The sequence below is a fragment of the Cebidichthys violaceus genome, unplaced genomic scaffold (genome assembly GCF_023349555.1).
Source record: "Cebidichthys violaceus isolate CVI_PGR_0920_01 unplaced genomic scaffold, fCebVio1.0.p SCAF_17, whole genome shotgun sequence".
NCBI lineage: Eukaryota > Metazoa > Chordata > Actinopteri > Perciformes > Stichaeidae > Cebidichthys > Cebidichthys violaceus.
The window spans coordinates 5,919,319-5,945,918 of record NW_027176340.1 but is presented as its reverse complement, the minus strand read 5'-3'; the positions used below and the strand labels follow the sequence as shown (position 1 = coordinate 5,945,918).

At 40.7% G+C, this 26,600-nt stretch overlaps 1 protein-coding gene across 3 annotated transcripts in view; it reads right to left on the bottom strand.

Moving 5' to 3' along the window:
* Positions 1-4,502: 4,502 nt before the first annotated feature.
* The window catches only part of itga7 (integrin, alpha 7), a 33,644-nt gene continuing 11,546 nt past the window's right edge, over positions 4,503-26,600 (bottom strand). Inside the window, exons 2-26 of one of the 3 annotated variants that reach the window (XR_011103257.1) lie at positions 22,747-22,874; positions 22,168-22,247; positions 21,646-21,901; positions 20,493-20,624; positions 15,951-16,158; positions 15,167-15,363; positions 14,886-14,974; positions 14,630-14,757; positions 14,340-14,435; positions 14,141-14,202; positions 13,695-13,864; positions 12,751-12,900; positions 11,822-11,937; positions 11,241-11,427; positions 11,063-11,137; positions 10,785-10,864; positions 10,619-10,696; positions 10,108-10,210; positions 9,773-9,961; positions 9,111-9,227; positions 8,873-8,986; positions 8,343-8,441; positions 7,944-8,069; positions 7,317-7,481; positions 6,253-6,339 (exon numbers count right to left, since the gene is read on the bottom strand). Coding sequence is in view for 2 of the 3 variants with exons in the window: in XM_068712334.1 (XP_068568435.1) it covers positions 6,184-6,339; positions 7,944-8,069; positions 8,343-8,441; positions 8,873-8,986; positions 9,111-9,227; positions 9,773-9,961; positions 10,108-10,210; positions 10,619-10,696; positions 10,785-10,864; positions 11,063-11,137; positions 11,241-11,427; positions 11,822-11,937; positions 12,751-12,900; positions 13,695-13,864; positions 14,141-14,202; positions 14,340-14,435; positions 14,630-14,757; positions 14,886-14,974; positions 15,167-15,363; positions 15,951-16,158; positions 20,493-20,624; positions 21,646-21,901; positions 22,168-22,247; positions 22,747-22,874 (3,136 nt within the window). In the remaining variant the exon portion in view is untranslated. Of the gene's footprint in view, positions 6,340-7,316; positions 7,482-7,943; positions 8,070-8,342; positions 8,442-8,872; positions 8,987-9,110; positions 9,228-9,772; positions 9,962-10,107; positions 10,211-10,618; positions 10,697-10,784; positions 10,865-11,062; positions 11,138-11,240; positions 11,428-11,821; positions 11,938-12,750; positions 12,901-13,694; positions 13,865-14,140; positions 14,203-14,339; positions 14,436-14,629; positions 14,758-14,885; positions 14,975-15,166; positions 15,364-15,950; positions 16,159-19,640; positions 19,749-20,492; positions 20,625-21,645; positions 21,902-22,167; positions 22,248-22,746; positions 22,875-26,600 lie in introns of all 3 variants that reach the window. The other 2 variants (XM_068712334.1, XM_068712336.1) reach the window with 2 other exon arrangements.

Genomic DNA, 26,600 nt, shown 5'->3' with positions numbered 1-26,600 from the left:
TATACCAGTTCTTGGTAGCTATCTTCACATTTTTCATTTTCAGGTGAAGTAAAAATGCAGTTTGTCTTCAGCAAACTTTCCGTACGCTCCATATCAGCACCAGTCCTCGTCCTTCTTTTGGCCCGGCTCTGTGACTGCATCCTTCATGTTCTCCTCTCCAACAGCAGCGCCTTCCTCTCCAGCCAGAACTCTTTTCAGACTTTGGGCTCTGTCTTTATTCTCGGCACAGCTGAGCATCGGGCATGTGGTTGCCGTGGATCTCGGCCAGCTTCATGTACACCACATACAGAGCCTCGGGGTTAGCTTGGTCCTCCAGGGCCGCTGCCAGAACCAAATGAAAGTAGCCCACTGCATCAAAAGAATCCTGTAGAGAGTGCACAGAGCAGAAGTCTCCTTTTAATTAAATATATATCATCTTTTAATCTTATTCGTAGGCTGGATTTTGATTGGCGACATATTCTGTGAAAAGGATACAAAAAGGTAAAGGCTACTGTTGCTCTGCCAAAATCTGAAGCCTTTTCTATTAAGACACGGCTGGCTACACTTTCACTTCTAGGAACTCTAGGTTCTAAAATATTGCGTCAGCGTGTTATTATTGTGATAAAACAATTGCCAAACTTCCAGGAATTACATACATTTTTGACAGGTAATTTCACGATTTCCTCAAATCGTAAAAAAAAGTCTATATGTGTATGATGTTCGCATGTCATTTTACACCAAGTCATTACAGTAAATCGGCCGCATGTAGGTTTACACAATAAAACCACTTATGGTCAGGAAAAACTTCACCATCGGGCTGAAAATAAGGATGTAAAATAAGTATAAACGTAAACAAGTTAACATAAGTACAGAAAACACGTCACAAACATAGCTCAAAATTACTCCGAATTATGTTTATTTATAATAATTCATATAATATGTATTAATTATATTTATTTCAGAATTTCTCATGCCAACACAGAAATATAGTCGGCTTGTGTACCTTCAGTTTGTGTAGAGTGACATTGCCCAGTCTGCAGTACACCTTGGTGTAGTAGCGAGCCTCCACAGGGTCCTGCAGGGCGGGTGGACAGAGGGACAGGGACTTGAGGTAGTAATTTCTGCCAACTCGTACTGCTGCAGGTTGTAATAGACTGTAGCCAGCCGGTGGTAGGCTGTCCTCTCATTCACATGCACACCTGAGGAAAAACAACAGCGGTCCGTGTTAACAAAGTAGCTCTACTTCATCGTTAAAAGGGATCATGGGGCACAGATTCTTGGCCACACTTGACCTCTGTCTACCTGCTTTTCCGACGATCTGAACAGCCAGTGTTGCGTATTGCAGAGCCTCCTCCTGCTCTCCCTGGTTCATTAACAGCTCTGTCAGTTTACTCAATAAACGGAACTCTGAATGGATGTCCTGGATGCTCTGTGCAAATGGCAGACTGCCATCCTGCAAAACAAACATGGAGAATTTTCGTAAAATGAGATCAGCGGTTCTACTGATTTAAAAGAAAAACATTGAATGGAATCAAAATAAAATGTGTCAGAGTGTATCATGGGAAATACTGCACCATGACATTGCAGCTTTGTTTTGCATCCTCTCACGCTGTAGAAAGGCAATGAAGCCATTCGGTTCCTGCAGCCTTTATTAAAGTAGACGTTTCCTGCCTTCTCGTAGATGCTCATGGCAGATCATTCATCCTCAGGGCTGTCTTCACTGTTGCCTATTTATCAAATCATATCGTCGATCAATATTGATTGAACATTAGCATGTCAAACTAAACTATGATTGTCAGGGACGTGTTGCGTTTACAACAGCAAAAGAAAAAACAGTGACTGAAAAATGTTCACCTGCAGGTACATCTAGTTCGTCCTCCTGGATGAGGTAATAGATGCGTCCCACCTGCAGCCAAGTCTCTGACTCTTCCTCTCTCTTGCCCAAATCAATAGAAATCCTCAGGCTCTGCTTGGTGTAGTCCAGAGATTTACGAGATGATCTGTAATCCAGAATTGAGACTGTTTTTGTCTGAAACCAAAGACGTTGTGGAAGAGATGGCTAGAGAATAAGAGCGAGAGGGAAGGAGAGGCAGAAACTTACCTTTCGGTGTTGAGCGAGAGGTAGAGGCTGCTGAGGATTTCCAGATACTTTCCCTCCAGTCTCTTCTCCTTCAGCCCTCTGGATACCGACACACAGTGCTCATAGATACTCTGGCTGTACAGCAACCAAGGAGGCAAACTTCGATCACACCTTTAGACCTAAACAAAGGAAACCTATGCCAGATTCATTAGTTCCATTCTTACCTTTCACAATAAAAAGCCCAACTTTTGGCAAGAAAATAGGGCCAACTATTCCTATGTTTCTGGCATGTAGTGCAATTAGTAGCCCCATTTCATAACAGGCCCTGCTGTCCTGACTCGTCCGTCTGTCTTTGTAGCTCCGCCCCAGCCCAGTAGGTGTGAACATGCTCATCGTCGACGAGACTTTCCCAGAGCTCCAGAAAAAGACACAGGTATCAGCTGCACAATAAGTGACCGTGGCTAAGTGGAGAGCATGGCCGCCTTTCAATCAGAGGGTCGGCGTTTCGATCCCCGGCTCCTGCTCAAGGACACATTGACATGGTGTCAATAGACACGTAAACCCAAAATTGCTCCCGTAGCTGCGTCTATGTTAGGTAGATAGATACTGAATTGTAAGTCGCTTTAGGTAAAAGCATCTGCTAAATGACTGTAATGTAATGTAAATAACTCTCAGTAAACTCCTGGGAAATGACAACATTGATGTCTGATCTGACCAAGAAGTGTTCTGCCACCAAAGGCGCCCCCAGTGCCAGCAACATATTGTTTTGGTGATAATAAACAGAGGGTTAGATAGGAGGGCAACATTACATTGTTGCAAAGATATTCAAAATTACAAAAAGCTGTACTGTAAATGGAGAAAAGAATTGTTGCTGATTTATTATTTAGACGACTAACTGATTAATCATTTTAGGTCTACATTTTTCTGTTCATTTCTCTATCAATGTAATTGTCAAAATTCTGAAATGTCAAAATGATGAGATTAAGTTATTCATGAAAAACAATTATCATCAAAATCTAATGTCAACAATTATCATTTTAATTATTACTAAATAAATGTCACTAAATATCACAAAATCGAGAAATAAAACATCAAACTTCATCTCACTCAAATTAAGGCTCCTACTGAGGACTTCTGACATCCTGACAATGACTAAAGACTCACAAAGATCTTTTAAAGCGACACAACGAACTTCCTTCATGGAAAATGTGAGATTTGAACTCTTTGAAAGTCAACAGTGTTTTCAATGTGTTTTACCGGTGAGGCTTTCTCAAAATGGCAGCCTCTAACTACTGATGATAGTAATTTCATCTTTTTATGTACAAAGTAATTCATATCACAAATGTAAGCGATAGCTTCCGTTATTTCCAAAGGTATGTCATCTGCCCTTAATCACCATGGTTAACAGTGACACACACGCATGTGTTTCTATGAAGCAACAGCTGCTCTCAAGTTCAAGACTGTCCATCACAAATACAAGATTCGATCCAAGAGTATGAATCTCAAATGCAGAAATGAGAGAAGCAATATCTCAAATGAACCTCAATCATACATCTTAATACTGGTAATATTGGCTTATATACTGTATATATTGCAACGTCTTCAGGCAATAGCAGCCACACTGTTACATTTTCTAGTTATGTATGTTTTTTGTGTTGTTCCTTACTGTTATGTCATCTGTTTTGTTCATATTGTAATTGCTTTCTTGTTTCTGTTTTTACCATGTAAAGAGCTTTTCAGTATCTTTTAAAGTGCTATACAAATAAAATGTTTTTATTATTGTTATTATTAATAATCATCTACCTGCTGGTCGCCAGTTAGAACAGGAAATTAGCCAATCTGACCTTGAGCTATATATGGGTGACCTGTACGTTCTTTTTTTAACCAGAGCACAGGCTGGGGCCCTGGCCTGTGACATACTGATGATGACTGTTATTATCATATGCCAAAACCTGTTTCCTCGTCACCAATTTATAAGATCTACCTGTTACAGTCGACAGGAACACAACAATATATCATTATTTTCTTTCTTCGAGAGGGTGTGCATCCAAAAGCAATTGCTTTTTGAAGTCTTTTTTTATGTGCCACTATTATCTGTCTGTGAAGTGCAGCATGTCTCTCCTCTCGCTGGCGCATTCATGTCACATTACAAGGTTATGGGCAACATTACCATGAAAATAAGGAATAAAATAATGCAGGCCCTGCTATTATCCTGTAATTGTTTCGTTCAAAACTCACATTCAATAGCAAGTGTGTTTGGTGTATCACATAAACAGTTGTGTTTTTACTAAGAAATCTCAAATAGTAGAGACCAAATGTGTATTTCAGTTTTCAGACTTTTGCCTCCATCTGGTGTTTTTAGAGTGAACTGCAGGTTAATCAATAACCGCTCATAACTGGCTAAAAATTCTACGGAGAACGACACAACTTATACGTTATCTGATGGGTTTATTTTGTTTCCTTTAATTTTATTTACAATGTTAAAATGGTGCAGCCAAACATAGAATAAATAAAACACTGAGTTATGACAACATCAAAACAAAAAAATAGGGGAAGGTCAGAACAGCAACAGGAGCTTCATGCAGCTAATACAAGATTGTCCAGCAATACCTAAAAAACAAGCTGACTCTTCATGCTTTACAGCCACTTCATCGACCCAAATCAAATCCAAAGAAAGTTTGTGTGGTTCCTTGCCGACATGTTCTGCTCTTCTAGAAATCTTCTCTCCTGTCTTCACTTTGTTTATTTGTCCACATGTGTCCAACAGATGCTTCCTAATCTAGTTTGTAAGTTGCTTTGTGTTCTTTACCAGTAGTTCACAATCTGCCACTTTTACCATAAGGCACTTGTATGCAGTTAGAAATGTCAGTACTGACATGAATGTACTATCTTACCCTGGCTGGTGTGACCGGAGTACAGTACCAGGAACAGCGCAACAAGCAGCTTAATATATTCCAAATTAAAAGTTTTAAACCTATTTATACAAAGGTCATGATATCTGTCAGTAACAAAAGGAAAAAAATAAAGATGTTGGTGTTGAAAACCTCATAATGATCTAATTCAGTCATACATATTATTATAGGTTTTAATTTGAGACCATGTTTTCACACTTAATCCTTTTAAACATTGCTTCAGAAATATAAGATGATTACACTGCAAATGTACAGACCGTATTTTAAATGTTTCGCTTTTCTTAGATATTTGGTTTTCATGCGACTGCAGTGCTATGGCCATGGCTGTCATAAGTTGTATTTTGTGTTGTTTTTTTCAAGTTCTTATTCAAGTTCACTCAGGTGGTAAACTATTGATGTACAATATATTTAACTGACATATTAACAAAAACTGGAAAAAGATATTGACACACAAAAAGGCATTTCTTTTCCTTGAATAAGGATTTACAAAAAACATCAGGTGAACTTATTTCCAGAGCAAACAGCAAGCCCAGAAAACAACACATTTAGTGTTCGGCAACATATTATTAAACTGATACCTTAGACATTTTCTCAAATGTTTACCAGTGCTAACTAAAAGAAAATCCCAAAACATTATTTATATAAAAAAAAATGCATTTTTTTCATTGCCATATCAGTCGTCAGTCTTACAGTAGTTAAGGCAAAAAGTAGTTTTTGTCACGGGCAGTGGCTTATTTGTCAAAAATGTCCAGTGTCTCTGTATGCATCTGAGATTATACCGTACGTTTGTGCATTCATGCATGTCTTTGAGTTGTGGTGTTCTGTTCTCCTTTGTTCTGATGACAGGCGGTGAAGTCCATGTGAGCCTCAGCGCTCCTTCTGCAGGCCGTAGAGCATATAGAGCATCTAGACTGATTCCAAAATTGTAGTTGGCCTTCGGTATTAACTTTAACACGCTGATACAGATGCACAGTATGAATAGACTATGCAAGGCCAGCCATCAGCAGGCTACAGCACGAGAGAGTAGAGATCCAGTCACAGTGTAACAGGCCACCAATATGCAAGTACTGACACAGTACAGAGTGCACAAGATGTCACGATCTCAGTCTATGTGCACTTTTTTTTTTAGTCAGTTAGTTCCAATGCAAAGACAGAATGAGTGCCACACATGGTGATTTGAATTAATTCAGTCAGTCAGTGCTTCAAAGCGAGTTACGAGGTCCCGTCACTCCAGTGCGTGGCCCATTCCTTTTTATGGACAACTCCTGACTTCTCAGTCTGGAACTGTGGCCGGTCCTCGCGAGGAATCTTCACCGCGTGGTACTGAGGCAATTTGTCTTTGTAGTGGGCCCGTTGGAAGAAGCCACACTGTTGGCACAGGAAAGAGGAAAGCAGAGTGCAGATAGAGGAAGAATAGCAGAGAGAGGGATGGAGAGGAATGAAGGAAGGAAAAAAAACAAAGAATTAAGTGATGCCATATATAATAATGTAACAGCAAATCACCTGCAATGGTTTGCCCTTATTTCAGCAGACAAGAGTGTCTACTTTCCCATATCATGCCGTGTAATAAACTTATAAATAGTTAGTATCTTATAGTTCCTCACTGATAATGTGATTATCTGATCAGTCAAAGTGACATTTTAATAAAAAGGTACATCCACCCAAAAAAAGCACATCCACATGCTGCACATTTCATCAGTTTTAAGTGTCCTTGATTGAAACACCAACACACTGCCAAAGTGCACACATTAATGTGAACAAAACCCCCCCGCTGGTTTTAATGACAAGTTGATTCTGGCACCTGAATAAGCCAGGTGGCCATGGGATGTAATTCAAATAGGAGTGTTAATAGAAGACAGGCACATCAGGAAAATCAAAGGTTCCCATAGACTGGTGCCAGAATGAACAAAGTGTAGATAATGAAACTGTGACATCAACAGCAGAGGCACAGCAAACAGCACAGCAGGCAGCTGAAAAGTCCTGACGGAGAGATGGCTGGTTGGTGTTCAATAGGCACAGATTACAAAGACAGCGCTAAATAATTGGAATTCATTTTTTGTATACAATAAAACAGCACATGTTTGCCATACATGATCTCATAACAGAGACCGCCACACTGGCAAAAGTGTACAGGTTGATTCTGCCAAGTGCCTGATGGGTTACAAATGTAATAACATCCATCATTCATTGATACCATTCACTAAACCCCTCTCACAACTATCACACCTTTTGTTTTTTTGTTATCGACTGTGCCAAAATGTGGAAATATTTCACACTGTAATGAACACCAACAGCCACACCAGAGTGCATCCAGGAACATAGCAGTTGTGGGTGAGCATTTTTACCGCTTGGAGGGAGAGGAGGAGGGGAGAGCAGGCCAGAGTGAAATATCTGTTATATTATAGTTCTGATGCCTGCTTCTCCACCTCCGAGGGTTGGACCCCCAAATGGGCGCGGTAGTACTCCGTCTCATAGTGCCGGCGCCGCTCACTGCGTTTGAAGAAGCCGCACTGGGCAACGGATCACCACAGGGAAAGTGAAGCATGGGAAATACAATGGGAAATGAAAAAGGAAAGGGATTTAAGGATAGAGAGTCCCCAGGTGGAAGTGAGAGGAGACAAAACAAGAGGGGTGACACACAGAGGACAAACAAAAGAGGAAAGGAACAGATGAGAGTGAGCTGGAAGGAATAAAATGATTATAGGACAGGACAAAGCAGATAGAAATAATTGGACTACCATGGAAAGTGGTGACATAATGCCAGAGTAATGGCATTATGTGGGGTGTAATAAGTGAGGTGTCAGGGATGAAGTCAATTAAACTATAAGAACCTCTTATGTATAGGCTCAATCTAAATCTAATCAAGGAAATTCTTTTTACATTGTTTGAGGGACTTTGAAACATAGAACAAGAAAGCCTATGGAGTGTTACAAAATGCAGTGACAGTTGGTTATCCTTTGTGTGTGCGTTACCTTCCACAGTATGCAGACCAACAGAGTCAGCAGCAGGATGCCCGCCAGGACGGCTATGAGGATGATCCACCAGGGGATCCAGTACTGGTCAGCGAGACCAGGCTCAGGATAGATCATCACTGGCACCTGGAGAGGAAGGGAGAATGCAATCGGAATGCAAAATGAAGAGAAAAATAGTAGATATATATATATACGCTGTATAGTGATTAATCAGTGAGTCAGTCAATTGTGCCTGTAATGATAATATGTGAATTTATATGAGGTTTAGAAATGTGCAGATTGCCAATTAATCTTATATTTTAGATACTGCTGATAGCAACGTGTAAAAGGTGACACCAACAGACATTTAATGAACAAAACGTAATGCCGTTTGTTTTGTTAGGCTAGTCTGCCAAGTACCTGAGCAGCAGCATCCTTGAGGATCAGGTGTTTGATGCTGGACTTCACAGTGATGTTGGCTCTGACCAGCAGCTCCAGAGCACTGACTGATGGAAACTCCTGACAGACAGAGAAGAGGGGAACATAAACATTTAAACATAAACTGTTCAGAGTTACACTGTGCTTTGTTCATTCATATGCAGCTCTTAAAGTTGTGAAATTAAATTTGATTAAAATCAAAATTAAAATATTCTATTGAATGTTCAAGGCAAACATCGTATTGGTTTTATATTTCCTGTCCCTCGTGGATCTGCATGTTAAACAGCGGTTGCAGGTGAATCAGTGGTCAAAGCTGGCAGCTGTGTTTACGGTTTGCTGACCGCCTTATTAACGTCAAAGCTCTCTTGTTAATCATGCTGTAGTTATCATTCATTCACTTGCAGTCAATGTGAGCTGCCAGCAGCAGCTGTAGCAGCTGGACTGAAGCTGAGATGGAGAGTAATGTGCAGTGAGGTGCTAATGTAATGATGACAGTGTTTTGTTTTTTGTACCTCTATGAAGCTGCTGTTCCACAGCCTGGCATGGATCTTGAGGACAGCTTGACCGGAGAAGCTGTGGAGGGGACATTGAAACAGGACACAGCGTGCCGACCCCAAGAGACAATCCTGGAAGACAGAAATGACAGCTGAGCTGATTTTCAAATGAACTGGAGACTGCAGTTAGAACAGCAGAAGCAACAAAGCCCGCATCTTTTGTTTTGTGCGATCTCTATTTTCCTTTCCCTCTTACCAGTTTGAGCGACTTGCGTCTCTCAGAGGCTGCCACAGCTGGGGTGGTTTGTCCCACGCTGCCTTTGGTCGTCACTTGACCTTCCTCCTCTGGGTGGGAACGACGCGTTCGCCCAGCCTGGTGGTAGTGACACATTCATACAGGATGAGACAGATCAGTCTTGAATAAATGATTGCGTTGTGCTTGACAAAAAAAAGAAATTGTCAGTGTGGACATGATGTAACAGTGTAGAAATGTAGGAGGATGATGTTGAAGTCAAAGTCTCCACATGTTAGTTTACAGGCAGCTGTGTCCAAAAATGCTCTCTTTTTCGAACCACTTTTCTTTGAACTGGATGTAAAATATATTTAAAAAGGAAAAGGAGTGTTTTTGTCACTTTGTCATGTATAATATTTCCACATTTTGTAAACATGTGTAACATTTCCAGCACAAATTTTAGATATAAGATAAGAGAGTGTTGACCTAATGAAGAGGTTTTCTATTGCATTATATATTTTCTCCCAAAAATGACCTGCTTGAAAAGCAAACTAAAATTAAAATGAAAAAAGACATTGATCAACCGCACTTTCTGTGGCAGGCTGAGTGTATCGACTCTATTGGTGGTGTTAAAATAATATATAATAATCCTGGCATGGTGCAAAAATGAGCTTTGCTCTGCTTACTGCATGTGAGGAGTAGGGCAGCTTCAGAGTATTCAAGGCCCCTGCTGAGGTGCACTGTGTGTCTGGGTGGCCCTCAAACTTCAAGCTGGCGGGATACAGAAGCCATTTCTCATTGGCCAGCTCGTAAGGAAACATGATGTTGAGGAAGGCCGAGCCGAGCGTCTGCAGAGCTTGTCCGGGATTAGCAACCTGACAGAAAACATAATATCACACAGATTATATTAAGATGTGTGTCTTTCTGTAGCCATGACAGGAATTTAAACACACATACAGGGGTCCTGCACACACACACACACACACACACACACACACACACACACACACTCGTTCCTCACCACAAACTCAAAATCCACAGGGCTGCCGATGTCCTCCAGACTGGTCATGGCACTCTCTCCCTTCACTTTGCCACTGAAGAACAGCTGGTGAGGACGAGCAAGCCTGCAGTAAAACAGGATCACATCAATGGGTCGGACAGCTGCATACACACTCACACAGCTGTATAAAGCATTTATCTGTTTACTAGGCACAGTAGCTGTACAGAAGCAAGCCTTGGATTTCTGTGGGTTAAACCCCACAGAACTTTATTTCCAACTGTCAAAAATATGTGAGGCCAAGTTTTGTGGAAATGTGTATCAGATGATGCTCAGTTTATCTTGGATATCTTAGCGTAGCATCAATGAAGAGTTGGAACATGCTGATAAATAATAGATGTGATACTGTCAGACACAACAAGCTTAAAGCGGAGGGAAACCCGAGGGAAATGTGTTTGTTAAGATAAAGCACCCTTTCCAAGCCACACACCGTTTTTAACATTGATGAGAAACTGTTTTGAAAGGATTAACTCACCCACTGACAGACAGAGGGAGCTCTATCACAACTTTAGCAAAAGCTGTGACTGGTGCCAGTTCAGGCTGCTCACTGATACTGAGGACAAAACCACAAGCAGACACTGTGATCAACGTTTATTTGGGATGAACAAGTCAAATATCTGCACTTAAATAAGAGGGCTTACGTTGTCAATAAGAGATCTGCTGTCAACTCAGTGGTCTCAATTGTGATGTTAGATGTGCTCAAGTTGATGGAGAATTTCAGCTGAAAAAGCAACACATGAACTGATATTTCATTACCCATAATTACACTTAAAGCTGAAATCATGTTGATTTTGTTTCACACTGTGAAACAAAATATCAAATATACAATATAGATATATTTTTACGACCATAAGTTTCTTCTTTTTATCCTGACAGCCTTCAAAGCTTTAACTGAATTCACACTGTTTTGTTTGAGTACCTTAGTTTCTCGTTTCACAGGGTTTCCCAGGTCACATTCAACTTGTGAGCCATTCTGGTTCGCTTGGCATCTCATCTACAGTCAATAAGGATAAGAAACACATACTATCAGCAAAAACAGGAATCCAAACAGTTTCTACTTTATGAATTCACCTCAAAAAATGTTGTTTTGTCTCAACCTGTGGTGGGATCCTGGAGCCGGCGTACGACAGAGTGTTTGGAAGGGAGATAAGCAGCTGAGCAGCGTGGGCGTCATCTCCGTCCTCCTCGGGGTGCAGAGGGTCAGAAGGCATATTGGTGACGCTGATCTCCAACACCACCAACCGCTGGTCTGACAGCGAGAACACCTGCACATTATCCTCATCTCTACAGGAAGAGAGTGGGGAAAAACACATATTTACAGCTGTTGAGAACATACACAAATGACAAATCATAGCACGCTGAAGTATTCGTACGAGTTTATTCTTGAGATTTTGTAAATTGTAAAATCCCTCAGAGACTTCTATCTCCTTGGTTCATCAAGGAGACCCTTTAAAGCAGTATAAAATAATGTATCAACCACTAATAAAGCCATCAGATTCAATTTATAGAACCTTTAGAAGGAGTACCTTAACCTCAGCTGGATGAATTTAAGAAATATGACAGTAAAAACTCATTATTTTCTGACCACATACACATAATTGTTTGTGTTGGGGTATAGGTTGCTAGACAACCGGTCGCATCATCATTCTCACACAGAGCGGGCTCATCAGACACTAACTTTGGCAGAGGGGTGAAGAGGTCGGAGGTCAGGGGCCGCGTTCCAAACTGGTAGCTCAGCTTCAGGTTGCTCTGGCAGATTTTGTCGCTGCCGCATCCTTCTCGAAGGAAGTTCACCTTCACAGGTTCAACGAGACAGACGTGAAGTTGTTTATTAAATCACAAAGCACATTCAACATCTAGTTAAGGTTTTGAAGATTGAATCAAGTAGCATGGTAAATGTGGAAATTAGTTCATTTTATTATCAACTCAGTTATTTTTGAAGTTCCAGCATCTCACATGTTCTTGTCCATGATAGAAAGCTGAATTTCTTGATTAGGCCGTGGGAAATTGTAACTATTTCATCCAAATGGTTTAGAATAAACCATTAATCAAGAAACTAATCAACCAATTAATTGTGTAGCTCTATTGCATTACACTTCTGCATTATTAAGCTTGAACTGCTGATTAAGCACCGGATATTTGGGGTTCAAGGAAGAAAAACTGCATAGGAGGAAAAACCATGGATGCATGTGTGTGAGGAGGTAAAAATGTGATTCAACATAAAGCTTCAAGAAAGGATGCTGAATCAAAAACATCTCGGCTAATTGTGCTTTATGCAAATCATAAACTACGTGTAAAGGATCTTCACTGCAGCAGTACTGAGGTACATGTACAACAAAATCAAACCAAGCAGGGGCTTGTTCTACAAATTATTCTGCATGTTTATGTTGTTAATAGAATCAAATTTCCAAATACATATGCTTATGCTTTGTATGTCATATTTTTTGGCTTTAACTTGTCTTGACAAGCCTGAGTTACTGCAGAAGACCGTAGATCGGAATGTGTTTCATAAATCTCCACTTTTTTATACAGTCATTTTTGGGCAAGTGTGGCCCATTAAAACGAATCCCGGCCATAAAATACTTCAGCTTCCTTTTGGTTACAGACCTCAGAGTGCAGCGTGTTTGAGGGGGAAACACTCAGTACAGGAGCCAGCTTCTCCAGCCTCTTGGCACCTGAGTGCCTGCGTGGCGGCACACGCTTGATAGTGTGGGTTATCGCCAATGAGATCGGACGCAGTTTGTCCCGGATGTTCTCCTGCATGGACAGATTAAAAAAAAAGATGAATGGACAACAACAGACTTGGTCAAAGAGTTTGTTTGTGGTGGTGCTAATAAGTCAGAGGAAAGTATTTTTAGCTTCCTCCTGATTTTCAGCCGTTTCCAGATGTAATTCAATCTAGAAAATAAACAAGTCTCTTCATACAGATACCTAGGTGTTTTGATAGATGCCACTGTATCATGGACTCCTCATATATAATTTATCTACCTTCTTTGTAGAATCAGATAGACCCAATAGCCAGACTATTTTTCTGTTTTTTAAATTACTACAGGCCTGGCTCATTAGTTAAAACTTAAAACTATATGTATATATAATCAAATCCAATTTTATGTGACAAATATTAACCAAACTATGGCATTCTCCTTTCAAGTAAATAGCAACAAGAGCATACTCAGAAAGTATCTCTTCTGAACCCTTGCATGCTTTAAACAGAGATTACTTCTGCCCTCCAGTAGGCGATTTAGAGTCCCTTCATTTAAACGTAGACCAAAAATCTGAGAATCTGAATGAGATCCAGAAGATATAATGTAATATGTTTAATTGTCATAACTGTTTTAAATGTGTTTTGTACGTCTATGAAAGTGGTGTGTGTGTGTAACTGTATATTTAACCTGTGTGTTAATTTCTCAAAAAAACTGTTTAATGCCCAGAAACTCAAAAAGTGGATAGTAAAAAAAATTCAATTATTCCATATTTTGCTACAAGAGTAAAATAAAATACAAAAAACAAGACAAAAAGCCACCAGTCATTGTCTAAGCTAAGGTACTGACATGGAGCTGGAAGGTAGCGGTGGTGCACACAGGGTGACGCTGCCGATGCAGCTCCACTTCTTCTATCTGAGTATACTCCGGCTCCAGGGAACTGCGGCCCAGGAAGTTAACGCGGTGGGGGAGGCCCAACTTCCTGCGCTCTGTGTCAGCCTCAAAGTTCACCACAAGTGCTTGAAGGAAGTCAAAACAGGGGCGATGCATGAAGAGAGATGGAGGGATTGAAAAATGTCAGAACGCACACAGAGAGCACTTAAAGAGCCCACTGGGGGCCGAACATATATGAAACCCCCATCTGAGGGAATACAGTATTACACAGCTGTGATTCAATCAAAATAAAGTGTGACGCTACCCCACAGATAAGGTTACTTTCCACTGTAAATAGAAATGACTCTTGTCCCACATGAGAGAAGAACAAAAATGGTCTTGAAAAGAAAGGTGTGACTTACTTATGTGTGGTGAGTAGTGTTCTGGGTGGGCTGTGAAGGTGAAGCAAGCCTTGACCTCCATGCTAAAAAAAAGGCAGACGGTGGAGAGAGAAAAATCTGTTACAACACTTGCTTAGATTGAAATTAAACATTATTTTGAAAAACAATCATGGGGGGAAAATACATTAGCAGCTGTGTCTGTCAACGTATCAGTTCCTACCAGACTCCTTCTCTGCCCTTGCAGTTGTGCTGTTCCAGATCAATGAACTGAGGGTCGATAGATATATCTCTGATCACATGGATTACTGGGCGAGCCCTTGGGGACACACAAAAAACACAGAGTCAGGTAGAATCAATTATATGGAAGGTAAATATGTAAGATTTACGATAAAACTTAAATAAACATAAATCCAACAATACAAATTAAACATTGGGTATTTTTGTTTGTCAAATGCATGCAGTTATCGGATTGAGGATCTCATTTGGGTTTATAAATAAATATTTTCTCACCTGAAGAGAACCACTGAGTCATTAAGAGAGCCCACCGCAATATCGGGGTAGTGGTTATTATCAATATCCAAACCACCTGAGATGGAGTATCCAAAACGTCTCACATCAAAGTCACGACCGTCCAGCACCTGATGGGATTAGAAACAGTGGTCAGTCATTATTCACTCAGCCACTCTCTTACTCTTCCTTTGGACTATTCATTTTCATCATTCTTTTCATCGTTTGGTTCATTCCAAAACTGTTGTATGAAACTCACCTGAGCCGGTTTTGTTTCAATTCCAGCATCTGAGCCTCTGTAGATAAAAACTTTGCCATCTCCATCAAACGGTGCCCCAACAGCAATATCTGAGTATGATATACGGAAATGATTTTAAGTGTGCAAACACATAATTTGTTTATTTCTAATTCATATTTAAATAGTCTAAAAGAAGAACCACAGTATGAAAAGGACAAATGGGAAACATGCTGCTGCTCAAGAAATTGAACAGAATCACTGCCTTTACATTATTGTACTATAATAAAAACCTGTGATCTCACCTCCGTATCCGTCCTGGTCCAGATCTCCTATATTGCTGACCGTCATTCCAAACATGGAGTCGTAGGTCCCGTTGAGACGGATGGGCCGAGCCTGATCGTCCCAGTGACCGAATGGGTTTAGGTACACATACACAGCTCCACCAATCTCCGCCTTGCGGTCAAAGAAATTAGGAGCTCCAACAATCAGATCTGTCCAGCTGGGGACAGAAACAGAGAATTACAAATGAATATACTTTTTATTTGAAGTACTGAATTCAGATTTTGCTGCACCTCGAACTTATTAAGCACACCCCCTCTCACCAACAGTCACAATGCAACTAAGTACATTTACTCATACTATACTGTACTTTTGAGGTACTTGTGCTATACTTGAGTATTTTCATGTCATGCTACTTAATATTTATGTTCCTCATTCAATTCAAATGCATGTAATACATAATACTGTGCTTATTTCACTCCACTACATTTATTTCACAGCTATGGTTATAAGTTACTTTTCAGTATAGGACTTTACATACAAAACATGTGCATCCATTTATAAAATATGATGCTTTGTCATAGATTAAACTATGCAAAATAATATAAAGCAGTTAAATTAGCTCTAAATAAACCAGCTACAGTAATGTACTGTCGTTTGTCAGCGTCATACATAATAATTCTCCAGTGATGTAGAAGTATAACAGGGCCCGTTTTGTCTAACGAGCCCTTTTAGTTTTGACTCTCTTTTTCTGAAAATACTTAAAGATGATCATCCAGGCTGACTCCTCATCCAGCATTTCCTCACCCGTCCCTGTTTAGATCCGCCGTAGCTACCGAGTACCCAAATGAAGACGCCAGCTCCTTCCCCCAGAAGATGTGCTGAGGCACCAGTCGGTACACGTTGTCCTTCCTCAGCAGCACCACTGCCCCTGTGTGATTGGCCCGAGGTGCACCCGCCACGAAGGTCAGCTCCCCGAGGCTCATGATCCCCATGGCCGAGTCCACAGAAAACCCTGGAAGGACGGAAGGCAGGATGGAGAGGAAGAAGTGGAACAAGATGGAGAAAAGGGTCAGGGGTTAGTATTGACCGTGGAGCTCGGAGACTCATCTCCTCTCTCCCTAGCATGTCCCGCTCATCTTCTTACTAATGAAATGTGTGCCTTAAGTGACCATTGATTTTATGCCAAACTCATGATGGGTGTAAATGTCCTGTGTGCATGTGTTTGAAGACTGCTGAAGGATACGTGTCCACCGGGAAGAGCAGGAAAGGCCGGTTGTGAGTCGTGACGTTAACAGAAGATGTATGGGGCTTCACCTAATGCTCCGTGAGATTCATGATGCTGCTGCTCTGTATCAGCTGTCTCCAGTGAAGGCAGGATGTAAACATAGTGGGTGGACATTAATCAGATTTATAACCTGGAGAAAACCCTTCTTTTGTGTGGAAGTGTATGTTTGTTTGTGTGTGTGTGTGTGTGTGTGTGTGTGTGTGTGTGTGTGTGTGTGTGTGTGTGTGTGTGTGTGTGTGTGTGTGTAAAGGAATGTGTGCTTGCATATAAATCAGGCAGAGCAATGGATTGAACAAGTGGAAGGGGGAGGAAGTGTTTGTGTGTGTGTGTGTGTGTGTGTGTGTGTGTGTGTGTGTGTGTGTGTGTGTGTGTGTGTGTGTGTGTGTGTGCTTCATGACAAGATGTGTGTTGAAATGTTGCTATCGACATGTGAAAAATAGCACATCATATCAAACATTTCACCTGAACAGAAGCAACCACATGCATTTGCTTCACTGGTTCCAAAACATGCAGATGTGAGGGTGTGAAATGATCAATCGGGACTTGGTCTGTTAGTGCTGAGTAAACATGCAGGGGGAGACACAACAGAGACAAACAGTGAGCAGCTCCAGGGTGGCAGGTGAGGAATGCAACAGTCTGCATCGCAAGTCCTGTAAAAGCCAACGGAGGGAGACAAATGGTGCTAGTTTTTCCACACAGGGAGCCTTTTAACACACAGGCTCGCTGCAAGCTTGTCTCTATAAAGCTAAATGAGGAGTGAAAGCTTAAGGCAGCAAGAAGGTTATTAAAGGGGCCCTGCCTGCAACAACGGTAATGTTTCTGCACTACCCTCATTCAAGTCTTTGCACTATAACTTGCAGTGATATTGCACAAATATATATGTTTTTGTGTGTTGATTGTTGTACTGTTATTTCTGCCTTCACTGCTACTTTTTATATTTGTTCTACTGTATTGCCCATTGGTGTTGTATCCTGTTCTAATTTAAAATAGTTGACCTGCTTATACATTTTCTGTGTGTGTAGCTACAACTGCATTTCAAGCAAAAACATAGTGTCTTACTGTTTAGTTTCACTTAATTGCATATGGTCTAAGAAACTATTTGAAAAAATAGTTTTTTTTTTTCAAATGTTTAACATATAATTTAAATCTTGTGGGATTTTATTCCATGTAATGTACTTTAATCTGTTTATCTTTTCTCCTGTGGAAGGTGCATCACTAAACCAATGTGCAGTTATACATTACTCTGTCTTTATAAATCTTCACATGAATATTATACATTTCATTCTATATCTTATTCTCTGTACGTGCTCAGATTCCCATACATTTTTAATTTGTAAGGTATTGTCTCATGTATTGTCTTGTGCTTCAAATTCAGTGTTCATGTGTTTCTGTTAAGTCATATTGCAACACTTTGCACTTCCATTTACTCTCTTACATGTCCATTTAATTGTTTTTCTCATTTATTCTGTATTATCCCATCAACTAGATTTTTTCAAACAAAATAAATAAAAACTGTTGTTGCTGTTTTTTTTTTTATAAATGAAGCAAAATAAAAAGGTCAAGACTAGATTCTGTCAAGACAATGAGCATATTGTTTTGACTTAAGCAGTATATGAATCAAAGGAACAGACACTATTTCCTTACTTTCATTTTTTAAATGAAAACCTAAACAACCATCAAGCCTCCAGAAAACCTGGGTTTGACATAACACTCCATTTAGCCGAATAATAAAGAGATTCTTTCTATTCTCTGCAGGATTTCTATTTGGCCTTAATGGAGGTGGAAAGGACTTATGTGTTTATTCAGCAACACACTGCTCTTTGTAATGTCATTCATGTATGTAACCATAATATAACAACTAGAACTCTGTGACATTTCGCATGTAATGATAAAAACAATCAGAAATAACTAGAACACTGTCTCTGTCATTTTTACTAAGCATGCAAAGGTGTGGCATATCATCTGGTTAGGATCAATGGAAGAATGTGAGATATAAATGAAGAACAAAAAGGTCATGTGGAAATTAGTGTTGTCAAGGAGACGGCTGAATGTGGAGAGCGGGAGGGTAAGCAGGCTTGGAGGTACGTGAATAAAGAGATTTATGGCAGATCCACACACTTTGTGAAAAGTAATCACTGGAACAGTCACAAGAACAGGTTGTGTTAAGCAGACGAGGAGTCGTTAGACATGGACACTAAATACCAAGAGAATCATAACAAATACAAACAGTCCACCACCTTGGTCCAGACAGAACAATCTCAAAAACTACTTCATGATCCTCAGAGGATGAATCCTATTGACTTTGGTGTTCTCCTGAATTTCTCTCTAGCGCCACCAGCAGGTCAAATTTTCAATGAAATATCTCCACATCTATAGATGGATTGGGATAAAATTCTGTAGAGACATTGAACATTCATGGTCCCTAGAGGATGAATCCTATTAGCTTTAGTGATCTCCTTACTTTTCCTCTAGCGCTACCATGAGTTTTACATTTGTGGTTTTGAATACAATGTGTCAACAACTATCACATGGATTGCATTGAAATTGGATTCACATATTCATGATCCCCTCAGGATGATCCTTAAACTTAAGTAACGTGGCCATTACTTTGGTGAATGACCTAACCTGCAACGCACCTCTGTGCCTAAGAACAGCCTCACAGGGATGCAGACTTTGTCTTCTTTGTTAATAAAACCTTTTTATCAGTAAATCGATTTCGTAAAACTATGGCAACTGACGAGAAAACCACCACCACCTGGGAAGCTTTGTACCAACACACACACATGCAGACTGACTCAACACTACAGACAACAGAAATCTACAGACAGAACAGACAAACACCCCGCTGCTACTCAAAGAGACAACCATCTCCTCGCCATCATCGAATCAACAGCTAGAAGCCGAAGGTGACAAATAATCATAAACCAAAAATAAAATAAAATAAAATAAAATAAAATAAAACAAAATAAAATAAAATAAAATAAAATAAAATAAAATAAATTAAAATAAAATAAATTAAATTACAATTTTGAATGGCTGTCTCTTTTTAACAGTGCAGGTGATACGACCCCATTTAGTACATAGATTACACACTAAAAATCGATCCGGAATTAGCAGAAACGATTAAGACGAAGACGGAGGAGGAAGGCGGGACTACTTCCACTACAAGCCCAGTCCGGTCCAAACAAAAACACCTCACGCCTACAAACCTAAGTAGCTATTATGAGCTACATCCTCAAACGGTGTGTGCCGGCTGGAGGGCTCCAGAGTTTTGTACAGCAGTGCATCTTCAGTGGGGCTAGCCATGAACAAGAGCCCTATGGCCCAAGACAGGAAAAGAGAAGAGAGAGCAAGAGAGACAGAGGTACGAGTGTAGGAGGGAAGTGATGGGGTGGTGAAATGGTGAGGGGAGGGGGAGAGTGAAAAGAGAGGAAAAAGAGAGGGAAAGGGAGGTGCAGGTGAGACAGGCTGTGATTGATTGATGTTTTGTCTTTGTGGTGCCACAGCGGTCCAACAAAACCACTGGGTACCTGGTGGAGGGACGACGTTTCAGGCTCAGACTGCACGTTGACTGGTTGTACACCACCCTCTTTAAAGTTTTGACATGTTGTCCTGGACTTTTAGGAAGAGGGCGGTAAATGGAATGAGGATAACGTCATTGTTATTGGTTTATTTTATTTTTGGTAAATATTTCCCTTGTTTGCTCAAGAAAGGGAGAAAGGCCAAACTTTAGCAAATGCTGGCATCATAAGAACTCATGCCAAGCCACAGAAAGCTCTGGACATTTTTCACATGTCCACCCAGATTCACGTGGGAACGCACTTAAAAAAATGAGGTGGAGCAACATTCAAGGCTCTGTGAGTCACACACAGATAGACTCATCCAGAAATAATCCACAGGGAATAAGCAGTTTGAGGCATTTTGGCAGCTGCTACTGTTACTAGCTCCTGTGGTTTTGGCAGCCATGTTGGAATCCAGCCTGAGCCCTGATGTCACCCTCCACCGGCCCTCTCTTTCTCTCCTGTGCACAGGCAGCAGTGAGCAGGGAGGGCGAATCCTACCCAGGTAACTGTTGTAGGGCAAAGGGATGAGCTTGGCATTAAGTTGTTTCTGATCTGCCACCTCGTAGGGCCCGTCGTCATAAAAACCGAGGTCAAGCAGAGTCTGGTTTGAGAGCTGGACGCGCATCTCACCTGGAATGGAAACAGGTGAGGGCACAGCAAAGCAACAAGCACACACAGCTGTCATCACAATACAAACACTCGTATTACCTGTTGCATACAATCACTACTACTTACTACTTCTATGTACTACACTTGTCATAGTATACTGTTTGTAGAGTGGAAAGTCAACATACTTTACCATTTTACACTAACAGGAAATGATACAATACATATGCAACGTTGAGCAACTCAAAGCAAAACGTTTTTTTCTCAGATTTACTAATTTTTCATTTACTTATTTATCAGCTATAAGCAGCTCCTCAATTTATTTTAGGCTTTGCATTACAAGTGAGTAGTGTTCATTGACAGCACACTCAAAAATCAACCCTCTCTAGTGTGCATACTCTGCTTGAGTCTACTCCATTTTTGTCAGTTCCACATGCGGATACACAACAAATTTCTAAATCTGATAAAAAATCGATATAAATATGGGGCACACACACATATAATTACACTTTTTTTCATCTAAATTCATGTTTTGTATGAGGGACCCAGTTCTTACACTTCATAAAATAACTTTCAGTGAAATCAGAAACATGAATCACATCTAGCAGAAAAAGAGTAATAGAGCGATATTTCAATGTTTTAGAATGTGAATTGTATAAATTAAGATGAGCACTGATCTCATGTGGCAGACAAAATGAATCAATCCAGTAGCTCTGATAACTGCACCAGATAACTGTCAGTGCTTTCTGTGATTAAGTGCATTTCGCAGCTCTGCATCGTGTCCAATCACGAGATTGGTTTATAAATCAATTCGATTTTTTTCAACCCCAAACTGTATTGTCCTGTTAATTATACTGTTTTATTTAGTCGGCTTACATAGGTTGGCTCTCTTCTCTTACTTACAATAGTTGCAACACTATAAAAGAAAACTGTACTTGTCTGCTTGTCTTGCTGTTGCTGCCACCTAGCGCCCCAAAAATAAAGCAGGAAGTAACACGTTTGCCTTTCCACAGCCTTGTTTCCATCATCTAGCCCTCTACCTTACCTTTCCAGTTGTAGGTTCCCGGAGCCCCGAACAGTATGAAGTTGTTGTCTGGGCTGAAACTGACGGAGAGTCCCTGCTGACAGAAGCCAAACTGCTCGTGTCCCTGCGGCCGGCCCTCGCAGAACTTCCACTCCCCTCCGTCCAGGTCGTCTCTCTCTGTCAGATCGTCACTCAGGACGTAGCAGCGTCCGATGGGGTCGCGAGTCTCTGACGGTTGTCTCATGCGTTGCCTGAGCTCATACAGGTGAGCACAGGTCTGGTGAGGGACAGGAAATGGCATTAGAGAATTTATTATTGGGATTCACTGACCTGTTACTGCTGACTTTGCAGAAAATCTAGTATTCATCCTTATACATAAAGGTCTATATGTTAGTACAACTCAACACATGAACTAAACATGAAAATATCCGTTCTATGTCCACAAATCATTGCGTTAGAAGCAGACCAACAGTTTTGTTTTCAAACACCAGACAGAGCTTGCTTCCTGTGCTGATGCATTTACAGGATGTGATCTTCACTTACCACCACCTTTCCTCCAATCCCCTGACTCTTGACAGTGACTCCCAGCCACTGGTTGTCTTTGCTCTCTCTCTCCAGATTCACTGCAGGAAAACAAAGAAGGAAATGGCAACCATAGCTGTTTCCATATTGTAATGCAATTAGGACCTGACCCACAGGAAGCAAACAGCACTGTGTTATTCAATGGAGTTATCAACGTTCAAATTGCGGATGCTGTTGAATCACAAAGTGCATTTTAGTGGCAACATTCTTTAGAAGCTTTTGAATAAAAAGGTACAATGGCATTCACAGTAAGGAACTGAATTCATCTAGAAAAGCTTATTCTGATGTAACACAATAGTCAAAATAAAGTCAAGGATAATCTCTATAAAAATTCAAGAAAATAAAGTTCAGGGAGTCTAATTGACTAAAGAAACTTTTTTTTCATTATCAATGAATCTCCCCATTATGTTCTGAATTAATTAATTAATCATTTAGGTGTCAAAAGGTACATAATAGTTACAAGAAATCAAGCAAATATTCAATTGAGAAGCTGCCATGAGAATTGTTGCTTACTTATTCTTTTAGCTCAACTTTACTCACCTTCTCCATCAATATCCACCCTCTCACAGTCGTACTCCTCCGGTGTGATCGGACACTTGAACAAGGCTCCGGGCCGGATGCCCCTCAACAGGCCCTGCCCCGCTGCCTGTGGCGCCCCCACCAGGATCCTAAAGAGACATCACAATGAACATTCAATTGTAATACATATGATATAATAAATTACTTATTGCTGATCTCACAGTAGTGTGCGTCATGAGGTTCATGACAGAAACTAAACATCTCATGTGAGTCTCAGGGTGCTTTCACACCTAACCCGTTTGGTTCCGTTAAAACAAACCCAGGTCCGTTTTCCCGGGTTACTACGGTTTGTTTGGGCCCGTGTGAAAGCTGTGAATCGAACCCTGGTGCGTAACAAACAACCGAACCGAGACCGCTTTCAAGCGGACTCTGTTGCTTTTCATTTGTGGCGTGAAAGCAAACGAACCAACGAGATGATTCTGGGATTTCAGCGTGAATAAAGCACTAATAAATCAATCTGCTGATTGGCAAATCTGTTCAGGAAGCGATCCTATAATTGATCTGTATAAGGGGATCACTATAACCTATTTATGCAATTCAACATACAAGGAGGACAACCGCCAAAACTGTCCAATCAACCTGTCAGTCTGTATAACTTCTTGTTTGCTCCTCTTGTTTGTTTCTAAAAAAAAAGGAACCAAAACCAAAGCTAACATGCAACAGTGTCATTTTTCTTCGCTTGGTCCGGGTCCAAAGTGTAAAAGCACCTTTAGTACTACTGCTTATAGGTTAGCTGTAGTTGCAGTGATTAAAGGCTATTATTAACACTAATATTTCACATGTTACTGGGGGCACATTTCAGCCTCAGCTGACCTAAGCCACCGTTACTGTAAAGTACAAACACCTGCAGCTCAAGCTATATAAATCCTGCTGAGACCACCGACAGTCAAAACGTGTTATCTTGACTTTAAGTTGATTCAAAGCGGCTCTGTGGCATCTGCATGTACTGCATATTGTTTGTACTGACAGCTTATCACAGACCGTCCTTCACTATCAAAGCAAGGAAAAGTTTTATTCTCAGTGAGGTGGGTGATGATATTTTGGGGCCAGTGTCACTGCCCTCTGCCTTATTAGGAGCGGCTGATTCAGGCTAGGATGCTATTTAAAAACGGAACGTTGAGCCACATTCCACCCAACACTGTCAGCCATGGCATATGCATGGAAGCGAGACCTGGGGGGAAGACAGAGACAGAGGAGAGAGATCGCAGAATAAAGAGCAAATTGTAAGGTGGAGGAAAAAAAAGTGAGAGGGATCAACCTTAAACTGGGTGCCAGAACAATAGCTGCTTACATATACAGCAATTATAACAATGACGTGGGAGTAAAAACTAGAAGTTAGAAAGGATCCCATCACCAGCCCCCCCTCATATCTACCTTGTTATGTACACACTTAAATTAGAGTTATCTCTGAGGCTGGGAAGTATTTTGACTATAAATACAGTGTAGCAAGTTGATAGCGCTGCATGAGAAGCAAGAGAAGTAGACGCAGACACTCATCAACAGGCCGTAACAGCAGCAACACTTCATGCTTTTTTTCGATAACAATTGAGATTGTTTCTTGATACAGTTTAGATAGTTTGGCACGTCCCAGCGTCTTACTCATTTTACGCCATGACAATAGCAATCGCCCTGACTCAACATCTCGTCTTCTTCCAGTGTAAGAAAAAACCTTTGTTTTCACTTTCATCCTGGGTTTCATGACACACTGACACTAAAACTACCAACTCATACCACCCAGACGGCCAGACAGCTGTACTTTCTATTTTCCTCTCTTCCCTGACAAGAGCTTCTGTTGAGGTGCAGCCGTGCGTTGCCTCAGGGATGATTCCCTTCACCTTAATGAATGAACACCCCCCCCCCCCCCCCCCCCCCCCCCCACAACAGCCACCCAAAAGCCAAAACATCTCATGTGAAATAAGGCCTGCTACACACCACTGGTGGCCCACATGCGAACCCCTGACCAAACGGTGTTAAGCTAACGTAAACATATGTTAAACAAAAGGGGATTTAAGAGGAAGGAACATATTGCGGAGAAAAAAAAAAAAAAAAACACTGATAAGATCTGATCCCTCTTATAGCTCGACATTCCTGAGGAGCTCTGGTTCATGTTGAGGAGTTGAGGTGGTACCCATCATTACCCCCCATACATGTGCAGACACACTGGCAGGTGTCAGGGTGTAAGGTGGGAGGTCTGTGAAGCTGTTATACCGCCAAGAGAGAGTTGGACGGCTCCCAACCTGCACCATGTGCCTCAACATTATATTCAGCCAACTTAGACTGATTCAAAGGATTGTTCAGGGAGAAAACATCTCACAAGACATAACGTTTATGCAGCGATTACATTACATTACATTACATTACAGTGATTTAGCAGACGCTTTTATCCAAAGCGACTTACAATAAGTGCATCAACATTGGTAATCAAAAGAACTACTAGTCACCAGAAGTCATAAGTACATTTGCTTTTCCAAACAAGCATCTAAGAGCATGAAGCAGAGCATAACTCAGAGCCAAAGTACAGAAACAAGAAAAACAGTTAGTGCTATAAGTAATACGAATACAATAAGTGCAACAAGCTAGTATGAAAACAATAAGTGCTAAGTGGAAGACTCAGGGTAGCACTTCAGCGATGAAACGAAATGTAACCAGTCACACCATACACACAACTTTGAAATGTGGCTGAGAGACAGAAACATCTGTCCCTGTTCATGTTTATCTAACTTCAGTCAATGCAGATGGCGACTACCTCATTGTCATATAAGATCATATTTCCTAGCACAATACTAGGCCTCCGCAGTCTCAAATATGAGAACGAAATGTAGATTAAAGCTAAAATCTTTCATCGACTTAACAATCGACAGAAAAATAATTGGCAACTCTTTTGAAATTCGATTTTGATCATTTTAACAATTGCCAGCTCCAGCTTCTCATTATAAGGATGTGCTGATTTTATTTCTCTCATGCAATAACAATGGTAGAGTTAATTGAATATCTTTTGATTCTGACTATTGGTTGGGCAAAACAAAACATTTGTCACCTCGGGCTTATGGAAATTGTGGTAGAAATGTTTCCCTATTTTCTAACATTTACGGTCAAACAATTAACATTTTATAAATAATCATTGGTTGCGGCACTTATTATTTATTTAATTATTTAGTCCGTCATTCCCTTCATCTTTCCCTAAAACGAAAAGCATCTTTGTTTGAAAAATGTAATTTATCATTTAAAAATAGTTAACAAGAAACAAGAAAACAAGGACATGTTGTCTGGGTGTCCTCAACAAATTGACACAGCCCTGAACATTTGTAAGTGTGAATCTGTTTGTAGGAAGTTCAGTGATTGAGTTAGTCAGAGCTGAATAATCCCCAGCATACAGACAGGCACACATGTCCCAAATTTGACACAGATAAAAAGTCATGACAGAGTAATGCTTTAATTGGTTTGCCCTTTACCCGCTGCTTAGCTCACTTCATTGTTCAGGATTGAGTCAGACAGTCTTTATCATACTCTCCAAGGCCAAGCTCATCTTTGAGTAACCCCACATTTGATAAGGTGTGTGTGTGTGTGTGTGTGTGTGTGTGTGTGTGTGTGTGTGTGTGTGTGTGTGTGTGTGTGTGTGTGTGTGTGTTAGTTACATTGGCAGGTTGTATACACAGATTAGATAAAGCACCTGGGTACTGCCTGCACCCTGACAAACAGATTAAAACAAGGCTAATAATGCTTGGTTTATGCTTGACACAGTGAAGCCTGGTTTCGCGTCAGGCACGAAACTGGACATCTAAAAAATCTACATTGAGTAAATATTTTGACACCCA